Source organism: Salvelinus namaycush, chromosome 20, assembly GCF_016432855.1.
Source record: "Salvelinus namaycush isolate Seneca chromosome 20, SaNama_1.0, whole genome shotgun sequence".
Taxonomy (NCBI): domain Eukaryota; kingdom Metazoa; phylum Chordata; class Actinopteri; order Salmoniformes; family Salmonidae; genus Salvelinus; species Salvelinus namaycush.
The window spans coordinates 44,799,562-44,817,666 of NC_052326.1; the positions used below are offsets into that span (position 1 = coordinate 44,799,562).

The 18,105-nt window shown below is 40.6% G+C and overlaps 1 protein-coding gene across 1 annotated transcript in view; it reads left to right on the plus strand.

Moving 5' to 3' along the window:
- The first annotated feature begins 12,458 nt into the window (after positions 1–12,458).
- The window catches only part of LOC120065401 (pleckstrin homology domain-containing family G member 4B-like), a 73,976-nt gene continuing 68,329 nt past the window's right edge, over positions 12,459–18,105 (plus strand). The window contains exon 1 of the mRNA XM_039016385.1: positions 12,459–12,813. Coding sequence (XP_038872313.1) covers positions 12,811–12,813 — 3 coding nt within the window. The 5' untranslated portion in view covers positions 12,459–12,810. The remainder of the gene's footprint in view (positions 12,814–18,105) is intronic.

The following is an 18,105-nucleotide window of genomic DNA, read 5'->3' on the forward strand; positions in this document are numbered from 1 at the left end:
AAGGCACGACACAAAGCTCAGAAATAACGATATAATTCATGCCTTACCTTTGAAGATCTTGTTCTGTTGGCACTCCAATATGTCCCATAAAGATCATAAATGGTCCTTTTGTTTGATTAATTCCGTTGTTATATCTCCAAAATGTCCATTTATTTGGCGCGTTTGATTAAAAAAAACACTGGTTACAACTTGCGCAACATGACTACAAAATATCTAATAAATTACCTGTAATCTTGATCAAAACATTTCAAACAACTTTCCTAATACAATTTTAGGTATTTTTTTACGTAAATATTCGATACAATTTAAGACGGGATAAACTGTGTTCAATACCGGACAAAAACAACGTGGAGCGAGCTTTCAGGTTGTTCGCCCCCAACCACAACAGTACACTAGACTCGACCCTCGTTCTGAACAGCACTACTTCTTCATTTCTCAAAGGAAAAACATCAACCAATTTCTAAAGACTGTTGACATCCAGTGGAAGCGATAGGAACTGCAAGCAAGTGCCTTAGAAATCTAGATCCACATAGAAAACCCATTGAAAACACTGTCACCTCAAAAAAAAATCCCCGATGGTTTCGCCTGCCAAATAAGTTCTGTTAAGTTCTGTTATACTCACAGACATAATGTTAACAGTTTTAGAAACTTTAGAGTGTTTTCTATCCAAATATACAAATTATATGCATATCCTAGCTTCTGGGCCTGAGTAGCAGGCAGTTTACTTTGGGCACGCTTTTCATCCGGACGTGAAAATACCGCCCCCTACCCGAAGAGGTTAAAGTTGATGCCATAGAGTGAGTTGCGTGATGAGATGAATGCATGTATGAGGTTTTCAGCAGCAGGATGAGAGATGGAGGACCTGACTTTGGCAATGTTGCAGCGGTGGAAGAATGGAGGTGTCCAGTCCTGGCTTTTTTAAGATGGGGGGTGATTGCAGCTGTTTTGTAGTTCCCTGAGGTAGGGAGAGGTTGACGATGTGTGTGATATATGGACAGAAAGCAGGCAGGCAGGCGTTGATGAGAACAGTGGGGAGAGGACCCAGGGAGCAAGTTGTAGTCTTGGATGACATGCTGAATTTTGAGATATAGGGAGAGTCAATTTGGATCGAATTCAGAAACCTGGGAGGTAGACAGGGGGAGGGTACGCTGAAGGAGATTGATCATTCAGTGATGAGTTTATTATGGTGATCATGTCCAAACTTAAAAAACTGAAGGAAGGAGTTGCAATAGTTCCGTGGAGGGAGTAGAGTTATCCAGACAGAAATACAGAAAGACAGACAAAGTGCGAGTGATGGCGAGCGGGAGAGAGAGAGCAGTGACAAATGTCTGATCTGCAGATGTCTTGCATTCTTGTAGTGACTCAGTGGAATTTTTACAAGGCTGCTATTGTCTATGATTTCCCCAGTAAACTAACACTCAGATTACTCATGCATCTAAGATTCAATGTAATGAGATGATATGGCCATAAATGAATAAATATTATGTTCTTATATCAGTCAGTTACCTCCGTTTATGGATATTCTGTATCCACCAATTTAATTATTGTGACGGTATCATTCACTTTGAGTGTGTGTATGTGCAGGTGTGTGTGTGCGTGAGATTAGACAATAAAGATATTTTTCTATTCCATTTTACTCCTCCAATTCCTTAGCCATCTTCTGTCTCATAGTGATTGACCAATAAAATAAACAGTCTTGGTGCATCTTCAGATTGTCTGGCCAGTCTGGGAGAAATGGTAACATTATTTGTTTGGTTTGAAAAGGCTGAGGAGAAGCGCTGAGGCTGCTGCCCATACAACCCTTCACACCTGTTGCCCTCTAAATGAACTGAAAACATGTCCGTCACTGACTAAGGTCTGTGTTTGAGCCCTGACTTTCCCAGAAGAGACGTTGTGAAATGTTTTCACATGCTGCTTTCCTAAACACCATGGTGTCCCCAGCTTTGCTTATTTCATCATAATGTATGTTGTTGTTCCCTTCATACTAGTATGTTGTTGTTCCCTTCATAATAGTATGTTGTTGTTCCCTTCATACTAGTATGTTGTTGTTCCCTTCATACTAGTATGTTGTTGTTTCCTTCATACTAGTATGTTGTTGTTCCCTTCATAATAGTATGTTGTTGTTTCCTTCATAATAGTATGTTGTTGTTCCCTTCATACTAGTATGTTGTTGTTCCCTTCATAATAGTATGTTGTTGTTCCCTTCATAATAGTATGTTGTTGTTCCCTTCATAATAGTATGTTGTTGTTCCCTTCATAATAGCATGTTGTTGTTCCCTTCATAATAGTATGTTGTTGTTTCCTTCATAATAGTATGTTGTTGTTCCCTTCATACTAGTATGTTGTTGTTCCCTTCATAATAGTATGTTGTTGTACCCTTCATAATAGTATGTTGTTGTTCCCTTCATAATAGTATGTTGTTGTTCCCTTCATAATAGCATGTTGTTGTTCCCTTCATAATAGCATGTTGTTGTTCCCTTCATAATAGTATGTTGTTGTTTCCTTCATAATAGTATGTTGTTGTTCCCTTCATAATAGCATGTTGTTGTTCCCTTCATAATAGTATGTTGTTGTTCCCTTCATAATAGTATGTTGTTGTTCCCTTCATGATAGTATGTTGTTGTTCCCTTCATAATAGTGTGTTGTTGTTCCCTTCATACTAGTATGTTGTTGTTTCCTTCATACTAGTATGTTGTTGTACCCTTCATACTAGTATGTTGTTGTTCCCTTCATAATAGTATGTTGTTGTTTCCTTCATAATAGTATGTTGTTGTTCCCTTCATACTAGTATGTTGTTGTTCCCTTCATAATAGTATGTTGTTGTTTCCTTCATAATAGTATGTTGTTGTTCCCTTCATACTAGTATGTTGTTGTTCCCTTCATAATAGTATGTTGTTGTTCCCTTCATACTAGCATGTTGTTGTTCCCTTCATACTAGTATGTTGTTGTTCCCTTCATACTAGCATGTTGTTGTTCCCTTCATAATAGTATGTTGTTGTTCCCTTCATACTAGTATGTTGTTGTTCCCTTCATAATAGTATGTTGTTGTTCCCTTCATAATAGTATGTTGTTGTTCCCTTCATAATAGTATGTTGTTGTTCCCTTCATAATAGTATGTTGTTGTTCCCTTCATAATAGCATGTTGTTGTTCCCTTCATAATAGTATGTTGTTGTTCCCTTCATAATAGTATGTTGTTGTTCCCTTCATAATAGTATGTTGTTGTTCCCTTCATACTAGCATGTTGTTGTTCCCTTCATACTAGTATGTTGTTGTACCCTTCATAATAGTATGTTGTTGTTCCCTTCATACTAGTATGTTGTTGTACCCTTCATAATAGTATGTTGTTGTACCCTTCATAATAGTATGTTGTTGTTCCCTTCATAATAGTATGTTGTTGTACCCTTCATAATAGTATGTTGTTGTTCCCTTCATACTAGTATGTTGTTGTACCCTTCATAATAGTATGTTGTTGTTCCCTTCATAATAGTATGTTGTTGTTCCCTTCATAATAGTATGTTGTTGTTCCCTTCATAATAGTATGTTGTTGTTCCCTTCATAATAGTATGTTGTTGTTCCCTTCATAATAGTATGTTGTTGTTCCCTTCATACTAGCATGTTGTTGTTCCCTTCATAATAGTATGTTGTTGTTCCCTTCATAATAGTATGTTGTTGTTCCCTTCATAATAGTATGTTGTTGTTCCCTTCATAATAGTATGTTGTTGTTCCCTTCATAATAGTATGTTGTTGTTCCCTTCATACTAGTATGTTGTTGTTCCCTTCATACTAGTATGTTGTTGTTCCCTTCATAATAGTATGTTGTTGTCTATATCCCTTCATACTATTAAATAGTGTATCCGTATATGTTTTCAATTCAGTATGTTGTTGTTCCCTTCATACTAGTTTGTTGTTTTTCCCTCGTAGAAGGAGGAGAACGCTACATACCTCAATTCTTTTTTTCATGGTTCTGGCCCGTTAGTCGGTGAAGTACTTAATACTACAAAATACAATGACATCCGAGATGATTCTGTGCTTCATACTTTGTGGCAACAGTTTGGGGAAGGCCCTTTCCTGTTTCAGCATGACGACTCCCCATTGCACAAAGCGAGGTCCATACAGAAATGGTTTGTCGAGATCTGTTTGAAACTTGTCTGGCCTGCACAGAGCCCTGACCTCAACCCCATCGAACACCTTTGGGATGAATTGGAACGCAGACTGTGAGCCAGGCCTAATTGCCCAATATCAGTGCCCAAGTCCCCGCAGCAATGTTCGAACATCTACCAGACAGCCTTCCCAGAAGAGTGGAGGCTGTTATAGCAGCAAAGGGAGGACCAACTCCATATTAATGCCCATGATTTTGGAATGAGATGTTCAATGAGCAGGTGTCCACATACCTTTGGTCATGTAGTGTAAGTCAAAGAAAAGTCTCCAGTGAACAAAAATAGATTACTGTGTCTCTCAAAGCCTATCCCTGCAAAACCTATCCCGGCCTACTTTAACACAAAATACCAATAGGGCAATTTTCTAAATCTGTCTCTTCCCAGCTGTAGGAACTTGTTTTGCAGGCTCTGGAAAAGTCTGTAATGTTTTTAGTCTTGTCCAGCCAGAGCACGCATGGTGCATTAATCTAGTGTCGGATTCACCAAGCTCACACATATTTCAGACAATGTTGTATCTGTATTGTTTTCCACAGGATCGGAGATTGTCTTCGACTAGAGAATCGCTCCAAAATCAGTCTTAGGTATGTAACTGTGCGACGCTAACTTAGCCATCCTCTAAATGTTGCGTTCTCTTATACTTCCTAGCATATAATGACTTTCAGATACATTGGCATTGGAGTCTGTGTCCATAACATTACAAAGACATATTCAGGGATAAACCAGAATTGTACAAAAATGATGTGTCATTATGGAATCACAGATGGGACTAAGCAGATAAACCAGATGGAAAGCAATTTAGAGTGTTGTATAACTCTCAGTGGTCTCGTTTAGCACCTATAAAGATGTAACATCACTTCTGGATCGTGATAGATTTATGGATTTACAATTACAGAGAGCGTACATTTGGGAAACTTTAATGTCATGGTATATTATTCAAGTCTGGTTTTTAGATAGTTGACAGTCAACTTTACCATACCGCATAACTTGGTACATGCACACAAGAGCGAGCAGGCACACGCACACACAGGCGCACACGCACGCACACTCAGAGGCGCAGACGCTCGGACACACTCAGAGGCACGCACACACAGAGGCGCGCACACCCACGCACACAGAAGGACACACACCCACGCACACTGGGGCGTGCACACACAGAGGCACACAAGCAAACTGACACACACACACACACACACACACACAGATAAGCACGCACAGTGGTGTAAAGTACTTAAGTAGTACTTAAAAGTATTTTTTACTTAAGTCGTTTTTGGGGTATCTGTGCTTTATTTTACTATTTATATTTTTGACAACTTTTACTCCACTACATTCCTAAAGAAAACAATTTACTTTTTACTCCTTACATTTTCCCTGACACCCAAAAGTACTCATTACAGGACAGGAAAATCTAATTCACGCACTTATCAAGAGATCATCCCTGGTCATCCCTACTGCCTCTGATCTGGCAGACTCACTAAACACAAATGCTTTGTTTGTAAATTATGTCTGACTGTTGAACTGTGCCACTGGCTATCCATAAATTTAAAAAACAAGAATTGTGTTGTCTGGTTTACTTAATATAAGACATTTTAAAGTATTTTTACTTTTGATACTGAAGTACATTTCAAACCAAATACTTTTAGATTTTTACTCAAGTAGTATTTTACTGGGACACTTTTACTTGAGTCATTTTTTTTAAGGTACATTTACTTTTACTCAGTTATGAAAATTGGGTTCTTTTTCCACCACTGTAAAGGCACACAAGTACACACACACAGATACACGCACACCCACACACAGAGACACACACACAGATGCACAGTCACACGCACAAAATCTCATGCACACACACATACAGCTTTGTTTTCGTGACATTTCTGGACTTTTTGGAGTGTAAAAATGTTTGACCATTAACCTTAACCACAAAACCCTTCAACTTAAAATAGCAGTTGACAAATTCAGGACCTGAAAAAAGTCCTGACTTTTCAAAAAAGTTATTGTTTCCTATCTTTTCAGCACATTCGGATGAATCGTTCGGACATTAAGGTCCTGATAATGTAGGAAAACTAGTACACACACAGCTCCAGGATGTTTCACTCACCCTTCAGGAATGTACTTTTTAGTGTTTCCCAATACGATCTGTATTAGCTAAAGGAACACAAGTAATGACACACTAGGAGTCAAAATGAATCTTTTAGTCCCTATAAGCCCCGCTTAAAAGAGAAATGCCCCATGTGAATACATCACACAAACACACCTAGGGTGAGGACAGATGGTGGATGATGGTCTGCTATACTGCCTGCTGTCTGTTGAGAGATAATGTAGGGTCGTATTCATTAGGCACCAAACGGAAGATAATGGACTGAAACAGGGAGGGACTACTGGAACTTGTCCAATGAGAAGCGCCTGTTTTCGTATCCGTATGGCTACGGTGTGCCCTAATAAATACGACCGTAGAAAGTCTGTCTAAATCACCACGGCGACAACCCAGGCCAGGCAGGATATGATGTCGTAGTCTATATATCTGGAGATCTCCAGACAGAGATAACAAGGCACTCTGTCTGGTGAAGGGAGGAGAGGAAACAGATAACACTGTTGTCCTCAGTTTCCTCCTTTCATCCTCCCCGTGCCCAGATGAAACACTTCAAACATCAAGACTGAGATCGTTGTCATATAGACACATTTAATGACATTTATGTTCTATGAAATGTTATGATCATTGCTATATTTGAGATAATGTGTCTATACACCCAATCCCCCCCCCCCCCCCAAACACACACACACACACACACACACACACACACACACACACACACACACACACACACACACACACACACACACACACACACACACACACACACACACACACACACACAGCATGATGAGACCCATAATCCCCCAACCCTCCTGTTGGTCATTCCTTCAAGGAAATGGAAAGGGGAAGTGGGAGGTCTTCATTCTTAACCCTAGGGGTCTCCCACTCACTATGAAGGAATGACCAACAGGAGGGTTGGGGGATTATGGGTCTCATCATGCTGTGTGTGTGTGTGTGTGTGTGTGTGTGTGTGTGTGTGTGTGTGTGTGTGTGTGTGTGTGTGTGTGTGTGTGTGTGTGTGTGTGTGTGTGTGTGTGTGTGTGTGTGTGTGTACATGTGTGTGTGTACATGTGTGTGTGTCATCATCTGTATCTGGCTGCCATTATCTGTGTTCTTTTACATCTCTGTTTGTCTACATTACGTCTGTGTTTATGGTTGTATGTCTTGTCTATTTCCCTGAGTGTCTGTGTGTAAAATGACTGGCCCAGTTCTGCCTCATCCCTCGCTGCCATGACCATCCAACTAGCCCCCAGTCTTAGTGGAGATGGACACCACATCTGGTTTTAATGAATGGAGGGGGGTTGAGATAAATGTCAGCCGCTGTGGCCTCTATGATCCAGCACAGCCTCACCAGACGAGCATGTTTCATATGGAGCGACAGCACCAGGGATTGTCACAATGATGAATGAAACCCAAACCAGACTCAGAAGTCTTCTCTCCACATGCACATTGACCAGAGGCAAATGAAGGCATATTCAGCGAGTTAGGGAAGTGTTGAGGAATGTTTTGGATAGAACTAGAATGTATGTAATGAAATGGAAAATGGTTCTCTGCCAAAGGGGAGGTTATGTACAGTATGTTAAATATATAAACATTATTTTAAATATTCCCCCTGGTCCTTTTACATACACAGAAAGCTGGCAAAGAGAGAGAGGAAGAAAAGGGAGCGTGAGAGAATATTGTCAAATGTGTGTACTTCAGAGAGAGAACCTTTTACCTTTTAATAGAGGGAGAGAGAGAGAGCTATATGGTGAAAGAGAAGAATGGGAGTCTGAGTAACTGCTGCTTCTCTCGCTGCCATCCCCCCTGCCAAACACCTCTCCCCCAGTGGCACAAATCTGTCCATCTGTGGAAACCCTACAAGTAGGCTCTTGCCCTTTCCCAAAACCAGAGAGAGAGAGAGAGAGAGAGAGAGAGAGAGAGAGAGAGAGAGAGAGAGAGAGAGAGAGAGAGAGAGAGAGAGAGAGAGAGAGAGAGAGAGAGAGAGAGAGAGAGAGAGAGAGAGAGAGAGAGAGAGAGAGAGAGAGAGAGAGAGAGAGAGAGAGAGAGAGAGAGAGAGAGAGATGTTTTAAAAAAAATTACATTCGGTATATTGTTTCAACTACATTCTTTCACCTTTTTGCTGAGATAAACACTATTATACTATTTAAACAATGTTTTCTCTCTCGTTCTTAATGTAAAATGTTTGAGGCACATAGTTGAGTTTTAAAGCCATATTGAGCATTTCTTATTTTACCTTTATTTAACTACACAAGTCAGTTAATTAAGAACAAATTATTATTTTCAATGGGTTAACTGCCTTGTTCAGGGGCAGAACAACAGATTTTTACCTTGTCAGCTCAGGGACTTGATCTTGCAACCTTTCTGTTACTAATCCAATGCTCTAACCACTAGGCTACCTGCCACCCCATGCCCCCTGAGTATGGTTACATGCACACAACAATACGATTATTGTGAATAGTCAGATGAATATAATAGTTCGATTTAAACGTTTACATGCTTTGCAAGAAGAACGATTTCCTTAATAATCCTGTTCACTTGGAAACATCTGAAATCAGCCTACCTGATGAGACTTTGTTAAATGCAGAAAATCGGCAATCATAATAAACGTTCTACCACAGCGACCATGTTATTTTTGGGAAGCCTATTTGATTCGGACATACAAAGTTTATATGTGAAAACTATTTCTAAGATACCTACCTTCAGTTTTTCCAAACTCGCTTCACTTGAGCATAAGAGGGAGGCTTGCGCTGCTGGTGCTTACACATGCACAGATCAAATATACCACTGTTTACATGTCTTAATAATTCAAAAGATTGCAAAAAAACAACAGGTGTTTTAATCGGTGTATGCTTACTTACGATGATGACCATAGATAAGCAGAGTAAGGTGTTAACATGTCTAATGCCATACTTGTCTTACTGCCATAATCAGTTTAATATCAAATTATTAGTGTGCATAAGCATACTCATTGAGACAGAGAGAGAACAGCTGACACGCTCTCCATTCCAGTTACTTAATCTACATTATTCTTGTGCGTAAAAACTTCTCAGTTCTCTCTCCTTCTTAATGAAAATGTTTATAAGCTAAGTGCAGTCAAAAGCGTTATTTTCCTGTGTGTCATATATACAGTGCATTTGGAAAGTGTTCAGACCCTTTACTCAGTACTTTGTTGAAGCACCATGGCAGCAATTACAGCCTTGAATCTTCTTGGGTTGGCACACCTGTATTTGGGGGTTTCTCACATTCTTCTATGCAGATCCTCTCAAGCTCTGTCAGGTTGGATGGACAGCGTCGCTGAACAGTGATTTTCAGGTCTCTCCAGAGATGTTAGATAGGGTTCAATTCTGGGCTCTGGCTGGGCCACTCAAGGACATTCAGAGACTTGTCTGAAGCGACTCCTGCTTTGTTTTGGCTGTGTGCTTAGGGTCATTGTCCTGTTGGAAGGTGAACCTACACCCCAGTCTGAGAACCTGAGCGCTTTGGAGCAGGTTTTCATCAAGGATCTCTCTGTACTTTGCTCCGTTCATCTTTCCCTCGATCCTGACTAGTCTCCCAGTGGTTTTCATCAAGGATCTCTCTGTACTTTGCTCCGTTCATCTTTCCCTCGATCCTGACTAGTCTCCCAGTGGTTTTCATCAAGGATCTCTCTGTACTTTGCTCCGTTCATCTTTCCCTCGATCGTGACTAGTCTCCCAGTGGTTTTCATCAAGGATCTCTCTGTACTTTGCATTGTTCATCTTTCCCTGACTAGTCCCCCAGTCCCTGACGCTGAAAAACATCCCCACAGCATGATGCTGTCACCACCACGCTTCACCATAGGGATGGTGCCAGGTTTCCTCCAGACGTGACACTTGGCATTCAGGCCAAATAGTTCAATCTTGGTTTTTTCAGACCAGAGAATCTTGTTTGTCATGGTCTGAGAGTCCTTTAGGTGCCTTTTGGCAAAATCCAAGCGGGCTGTCATGTGACTTTTACTGAAGAGTGGATTCCATCTCCACAGAGGAACTCTGGAGCTCTGTCAGAGTGACCATCGAGATATTGGTCACCTCCCTGACCAAGGCCCTTCTCCCCCGATTGCTCAGTTTGGCCGGGCAGCCAGTTCTAAGAAGAGTCTTGGTGGTTCCAAACTTCTTCCATTTAAGAATTATGGAGGCCACAGTGTTCTTGGAGACCTTCAATGCTGCAGAAATGTTTTGGTACCCTTCCCCAGATCTGTGCCTCGACACAATCCTGTCTCAGAGCTCTACGTACAATTTATTTGACCTGATTGTTTGGTTTTTGCTCTGACATGCACTGTCAACTGTGGGACCTTATATAGACAGGTGTGTGCCTTTCCAAATCATGTCCAATCAATTGAATTTACCACAGGTGGACTCTAGTTCTAGTCTCATAGCAAAGGGTCTGAATACTTACGTAAATAATGTATTTCTGTTTTAGTTTTTTTTTTATCAATTTGCAAAATAATTCTGACAACCTGTTTTTGCTTTGTCATTATGTGGTATTGTGTGTGGATTGATGAGAAAGAAAGTTAATTTAATCAATTTTAGAATAAGGCTGTAACGTAACAAAATGTGGAAACAGGGAAGGGGTCTGAAAACTTTCGGAATGCACTGTATTTCCACACTTTGATGTTGGAATAATACTGTGAAATTGGGAAAACTATCACAATGCCCTTTTAGTGTAAGAGCTGTTTGAAAAGACTACCTGACATTTTTGCCTGTTTTGCTGGAATTTGTGTTTTGGTCTGCCTGGTGACATCACCAGGCGGTAAATTAGTTAATATACCAATAAGAAAGCGTTTCAAAGTTTTCCCCTCCCCACTCAGACCACTTCAAAACAGTCCTAACAATATTCTTGCTTGAGAAACTGTTATTTTTGTATATTTTTGACAATATTTATTGAAAACAATCACAGTGAGGTACTTCATTGTTACCCAGATTTGATTTGACATTGAGATAAAAAATGGCTGCATTGGTCCATTAAGGAATGTTTAGTCAGTCCTGATGTTCGTCGCTCTCGAAACGACCGACTGGAGAGAGAGAGCAGCCATATTAAATTTTGCCATATTCTAAGCACTTCACTTCACTTCACAGCTTAAAGCTGCGAGAAATAAACACTATTCTCTTTCTCTGTCTGTCTCTCTCTCGACGAAAACACTCAAGGAATGTTCAAGCAACCCCACCGCTCACACACTAGCTCTTGAGTTTCATTCACCATACCAGCAACCCCTCAGAAGAAGGCTACAGTCCAGAGAGGGTGTAACCTTACATTCCATCATTCTGCTGTGAAAGCAGCTAGCTATAGCTAGCCTATCACTCTGCTAATGCCCTGCTGGTGCACTGGGCAATTTTCATTCGGCACTAAACGTAAGAAAAACGGTTGGAAACACGGAGGTACAACCTGGTCCAAAAACGATTTGCTAAGGTGTGCCATAATGAACTGGACCCTGGAAGTCTCCTCTATGCCTTCTCTTCCAAGTGTTCTCTTCCAAGTGTTCTCTTCCAAGTGTTGTAACACTGGGCAGTCTCATAGAGCAGCGGTTCTGTGCAGAGGAAATGAAAGAGTTTGTGTCCTAAAAATCCCCCTATTCCCTATTTAGTGCACTACTTTTGTCTCTAGCCCTATGGACCCTGGTAAAAAGTTATGCATTATGTAGAAAATAGGGTGCCATTTGGCAGGCAGCTTAAGCCTAATAGCCAGTAAAAAGAGGAGACTCTAAAGGGCACTAAGCAATGAAGCTACCCTCCCAAAGCCTTAATGATTAATGATTAAAATAGACAGAAGGGAGCCGCTATAGAAGGAGGCGATATCAACGGTAGGTTGTGTTGTTATTGAGTGTATGGAAGGGTTTGTGTATGTATGTGTAAGTCGATATTTGAATACTCATTTCACTTTAGATCTCAATACAGACACACACTCATTTTAACACTTTATTGAGATCCAAAATGAAATAAAGCTTTCAAGTGTGTGTCTGAGCACGTGTGTGTGTGTGTGTGTGTGTGTGTGTGTGTGTGTGTGTGTGTGTGTGTGTGTGTGTGTGTGTGCGCGTGCGCCTGTGTGTGTGTAAAGAAAGAGAGCGAGAGAGAAAGAGAATCCCACACTGGTCTGAAGCTACTGCTTCCTCTGAGAAAAAGCCTGAAAAGCCTAGAGGGATTTTCTTCTGAAAGGGAAAGCTTTTCTCCTCCCCCTTCTCAGGCATTTTCTCTTACTCCCTCTCTCTCCTGCGCTCCCACTTGCTCCAAAAACACAGTGCTGCCAGAGAAGCTGAAACGTGGAGCCAGTGAAGCAATAGGCAGCTAGACACTTCACAGCTCTGAGCTCAACTTACTCGAACGGGAAAGCCACTAACGAATGGGAGTTTTCCTTCTTATTCTGGGTCGCAGACCACTAACTGTCATGTGGACCTTCCATTATTGATGGCAGGAACTTGGCTATTGAGAAACATGGCAAGAAGACCTTTCTCTCTCTGGAGTCAAATTGAAGTTATCTGGATTGGATTATAAAGAAAAACGTGAAGAAAAATTCAGCAGGATAGAAGAGATACTGTCAGAAAGATGGTAACGAAAGGCACTTTTTCTATTGGGCTGTCATGTGCTTTTGTTTCAGTTGTCTCATGTTACAGTACTTCTCCGGGTCTATGAGTTGTGGTGCTCCACTGACCTACTGAGTTAATAACCTGCGGTTTTGAACGAGTCCGTGTTGTCTTTCTCAGTGGCTTCTTCTCTAATGCATGAATGGAGAGTGTTCTGTATGCATTTTATTATTCGAAGCACATTGATGGCAAACTGAGATGTAGAGTACAGTATGGATTTCAAAGATGAATAGCAAAGCAAGTTAGCCTACTACTGCAGCAGGTGCTATGGCCTTGATAATGTTGATTAAAAACGTGTAATCTGAAAGAAATAAGTGAACGCTCACAACAAGTATTTACCAATTTCGATCTCCTAAAAAAGTTACACATATTAAATGCATTGCCCCTAAAGCACAATGCACTGTATGGTGTTAGGGACACTGTTTCATGCAGCTAACTGAACACATCATCCCAAGCCCCTCAGGTGTCCCTCCACTACTCCACTACTAAAAGAAGCTGCAGCACCGTGTCTTTGTTATGTTGCGACGGCAAAACTTAAGCCCTTTGATTCTAATTGAATTGATATGAATTGCACTCATCAACGGGATAGCCAATGACGGTATAGGGGCTAAGCAGGAGTATTTCTCACACTGGGCAGTATACAAGGCAGAGTGCTTTGCATTTTGGAATAATGTGATTCTTCAGTTCAGTGAGCTGCTTCTATAAACTCTGTCAAAGTCCGGCCCAGAACCCCACAGAGTCCTTTCTGTCTGTTGGGGACTAATCCTGGTCACAATGGGGACTAATTAATGACAGCGGTTCAACCACATGAAGAAGCCGAAAGTGGTGCGACCACTGAGACATGAATGGGGTTTTGGAAGGATGTGGCGTTTTTCAACTTTTATGGAGATGTTTTTGGCTCTATAATGTTGGAAGGAGGAAGACATAGCGGATAGCTTTAGTGGACTAGCGCTGAGATTGGAGTCATTCAAACATGTGCCAAAAACCTGTAATCTGAGTAAACAAAAGCTGCAGACGATGATTGTTTTCAATGCATTCTCAAAGCAAAAACTATGACGTCTGAATTTGTCTGATCATTTGCATAGCTTATAACGTGCATTTGTTTTGCAGTGCATGTTCATTTGATCAGCCTCCAGTTTTTGGCACTGCAGGGTTGATTGAATCCCAAGCCAAGTGATACCATACATGAAATATCTCTTCCACTTTCAGCTTGCATCGTTGAATGTTACAGTAACTTCCCTGCAACCTTGAGTGGGAGGTAGCAGCTCTAGACATACCTCTGTATCTTCCTTTCCAAGGTTTGTCCCTTAGTTACACATCTAATGTAGGCTTCACTCACTTCACTCACAGGGGCTACAGCTCAAACCGTTGCTTGGGAAATTGTGTGACTTCATGGCTGCAATGTTCTTAGAACTTCCTACATTGTGACTGACGCTGTCGTCACGTTCCGCCCACCTGATTTACATTTGTTATCCTATCAGTTAAAATGATTCGATTACCATACTGTGCCTGTTCTAGTTTTCCATTTTCCATTTTTTTTTAAAGCTCACTGCTGTTATACAGTAATACTGTATGTTAGTCATTCACTACTTACTGGTCTGTTTGTTTAATACATGACAAATCACCATGTCAAGTAAACGATTGACTAAGAAAATATAAAAATTCCTATCAAACTTCCTTGGGTCTAGATGCCACATCAGCATGTGTGCTCCAGTCAAACACAACTTGGTGGTCTGATGCCGAACAGATTGGATTTGGGACGCCACGCCAAAAGGGTTTGTCATGGGATTCAAACTGTATTCAAACGTCATGTAAATGATCAACCCCAGAGCCTGAGCAGCTCTTTTGGATGAATTCTCAACAGTTCAAAGTCAACAAATGTTTATTGACAGCTAAACACGTCTCTCCATTGCTCATAAATGACTGTGACACAAACAACAGAGAGTACAACATACAGTATGAGAAGGTCATGAATTTTATAGGAATACAGGTCAATGATTTGGTTGAATCTCAAATTGTTGGCTATAGTATATCATATACATTGTGGAACTCTTTCTTGGCATGTTCCAACACTATTTGACTCACTGAATCAACCCTATTGATACAGTAGGCTATGTGAGAACTACTTTGTCCATTAAGGATATTTCACAATACCATGGCACAATACAACAACATGATGCTCATAAAGTATGAAGTTGTGGGAACGTATGTTTTTGGTTTTATATTGGTTGTGGGAACGGAGCCATATGTTTCCTTAATAAATCGGAGAGTGTTTTAAACACTCTGAGAACAGAAGTGATCATTTCACCTGTTCTGGAAACATTTATTTTTAGGTTGCAGGGAGGTTCTTAGAACATTTTAATCTGGTTCTTTGAAAGATTTCCTGGGAGCTCTTTTATTAAGAGGTTTTGGAATAACTTCTTTAAAACTTTCACTGAACGTTTCAATAAAACACTATTAATAACACTGCTAGTTTATTTTGGATTAACTTTTTGTTTAAACTTCAAGCACGTATAGGACACATGGAAATTCAGTTCCTTAGGCATTAATCCAGCCTGGTCAATAGAAACATTTCGGACATTTCTTCTATTTCGGACGTTTGAAAAGGTCTTGAGGACGTCGATATATGCCTTCCTTGGTGCTCAACCCCCCCAAAAAAATGTATTAAATAAAAAATAAAAAATAAATAAAAACAACGACAACACTGGGCACCAACTCTTGAGACTTGGCACTAGACCATGCTGCTTTGACCATTGCGCCACCTCAGTTCACAAGGCTCTAGCAAGCAGGAAGAGTACATGATGATACTTGATGGAAACAGCTCATTGTTTTTAAATATTTTGTTTTAAGCCTTCCCCAAACCATAGCCCTAACCTTAAACTTGAAATAAATGCCTAAATTTAACCCTTTGAGTTGTTTCTATTTTAACCCTGCAACCACACGGAATTAACCCTATAACCACGTGGAAATAATGCACCCAAAAATCGACTTTCATCCATAATAAAGCAAATTCCGAAGTGAAACTATGAGACCAACACATGTATTGTGACTCGAGTTCTTCACAGATCTGGGTCCAAAATTCTAACTTTTCACACCTACTCATTCAAGGGTATTTCTTTATTTTTACTATTTTCTACATTGTAGAATAATAATGAAGACATCAGAACTATGAAATAACACATATGGAATCATTAAGTAACCATAAAAGTGATAAACAAATCAAAATATATTTTATGACAGCTTTGCACACTCTTGGCATTCTCCCAACCAGCTTCATGAGGGTGTCACCTGGAATGCATTTCAATTAAGAGTGCCCAAATAAATGCTTCACAAGAGTTCAAGTAACAGACACATGTCAATGTCAACTGTTCAGAGGAGACTTAGTGAATCAGGCCTTCATGGTCAAATTGCTGCAAAGAAACCACAACCAAAGGACACCAATTAGAAGAAGAGACTGGCTTGAGGCCAAGAAACACAAGCAATGGACATTAGACTGGTGGAAATCTGTCCTTTGGTCTAATGAGTCAAAATGTGAGATTTTTGGTTCCAACCGCCATGTCTCTGTGAGATGCAGAGTAGGTGAACGGATGATCTCCGCATGTGTGGTTCTCACTGTGAAGCATGGAGGAGAAGGTGTGATGGTGTGGGGGTGCTTTGCTGGTGACACTGTCTGGGATTTATTTAGAATTCAAGGTACACTGGTTTGCGCTTAGTGGTACTATCATTTGTTTTTCAACAGGACAATGACCCAACACACCTCCAGGCTGTGTAAGGGCTATTTGACCAAGAAGGAGAGTGATGGAGTGCTGTATCAGATGACCTGGCCTCCACAATCACCCAACCTCAACCCAATTGAGATGGTTTGGGATGAGTTGGACCACAGAGTGAAGGGAAAGCAGCCAACTAGTGCTCAGCATATGTGGGAACTCCTTCAAGACTGTTGGAAAAGTATTTCTCATGAATCTGGTTGAGAGAATGCCAAGAGTGTGAAAATCTGTTATTGGTATACTTTCAGAGATTGTTGAATTATTGGTGTCTATCCCAGTTTTAAGTTAACGTGGTGTTATAGATCCCCATGAATCCTGTGCTCTCCGTCTTGTGATAATAGAACTGTTGTAGCCAGCCAAATGCACTTCAAAGCTCGCCCACTTTTTAGCCTCAGAGAGATCTTGGCATTAGCAGAGAACAAGAAAAAAACATAGCAACTGTCAGTGCCGTTCACCTACATAAACATACACACACACCACCCACCAGTGTCTCCACACTCAGTGTTTACTGAAGGCAAAATCATTCACTGTGATACCTGGAGTGCAAAGAGTAAATGGGATGCCCTACGGGCTAAGACTACCCCTATTAGCGCTGCGTCCAACGCTTTGGCCTATTTAACTAGGTGAAGGGTACTCTGGGAGCCATTACTTACAACTCCCAAAAAACAAACAAACAAGTATTTTTCCTGATGTTTTTCTCGGAAAGCAAGCTCAGAGGACAGCTTGGAGATGAAAAAATACAAAGTTTTTTCATGCTAAGTGGGTCGTCAGTATTCAGCTGTGGAAAAAGTGCCCGGGAAAAAAACACATGAGCAATTTCATGGTAAAGGAATCGGAGTGTCAGCGTAATTCTGTTAGCGTGGAATTGTCCAGATATGAAAAACATATATATTTTTAAAAGCTGCCCGCTGTTCCTCTCACAATAGGATATTTTTCTTTGGGTTGGTTTGCCAGAATTGGCATGTGAACCAGTTCCACAGGTGCACCTCCGCCAGGTGAAGCGGTTGAGGTGTAAGGATGCAGGGGCTCACTTTGAACACTTTTAAAAATCCTTCCTTCAAATTATAAATCAATATGATTCCATAGATGAAAGCTAGGTTAAACTTTAACTTTTACCTAGCAAAGCATTTCAAGATATTCAAGGAAAGGAGGAATTAACTATGCAATGTCACACTATTATGGATTTTTCATTTAAATCATAAGCATTGTTGCTTTTGGCCAAAATGTGACAGGGGATGGTTTATGGGAGCATTTAATTACACTAAGCCTATTGTCATCAGAGGCATGGCACAATACAGTATAGGCCTTAATGTATTTTATTCATCTGTAACTCAAGATTCAGATCATTTGTATTTGCCCTTGAATCCCAGCACACCAACAGGCACCCGTTTTTAATACTGGCCCTTCCGAGGACAAAGACAAACAAAACATCAGACACCCCTAACACTGCCGGAGAGTCTTAGAGGCTTGTTAATTAAAACTAGTGGTGT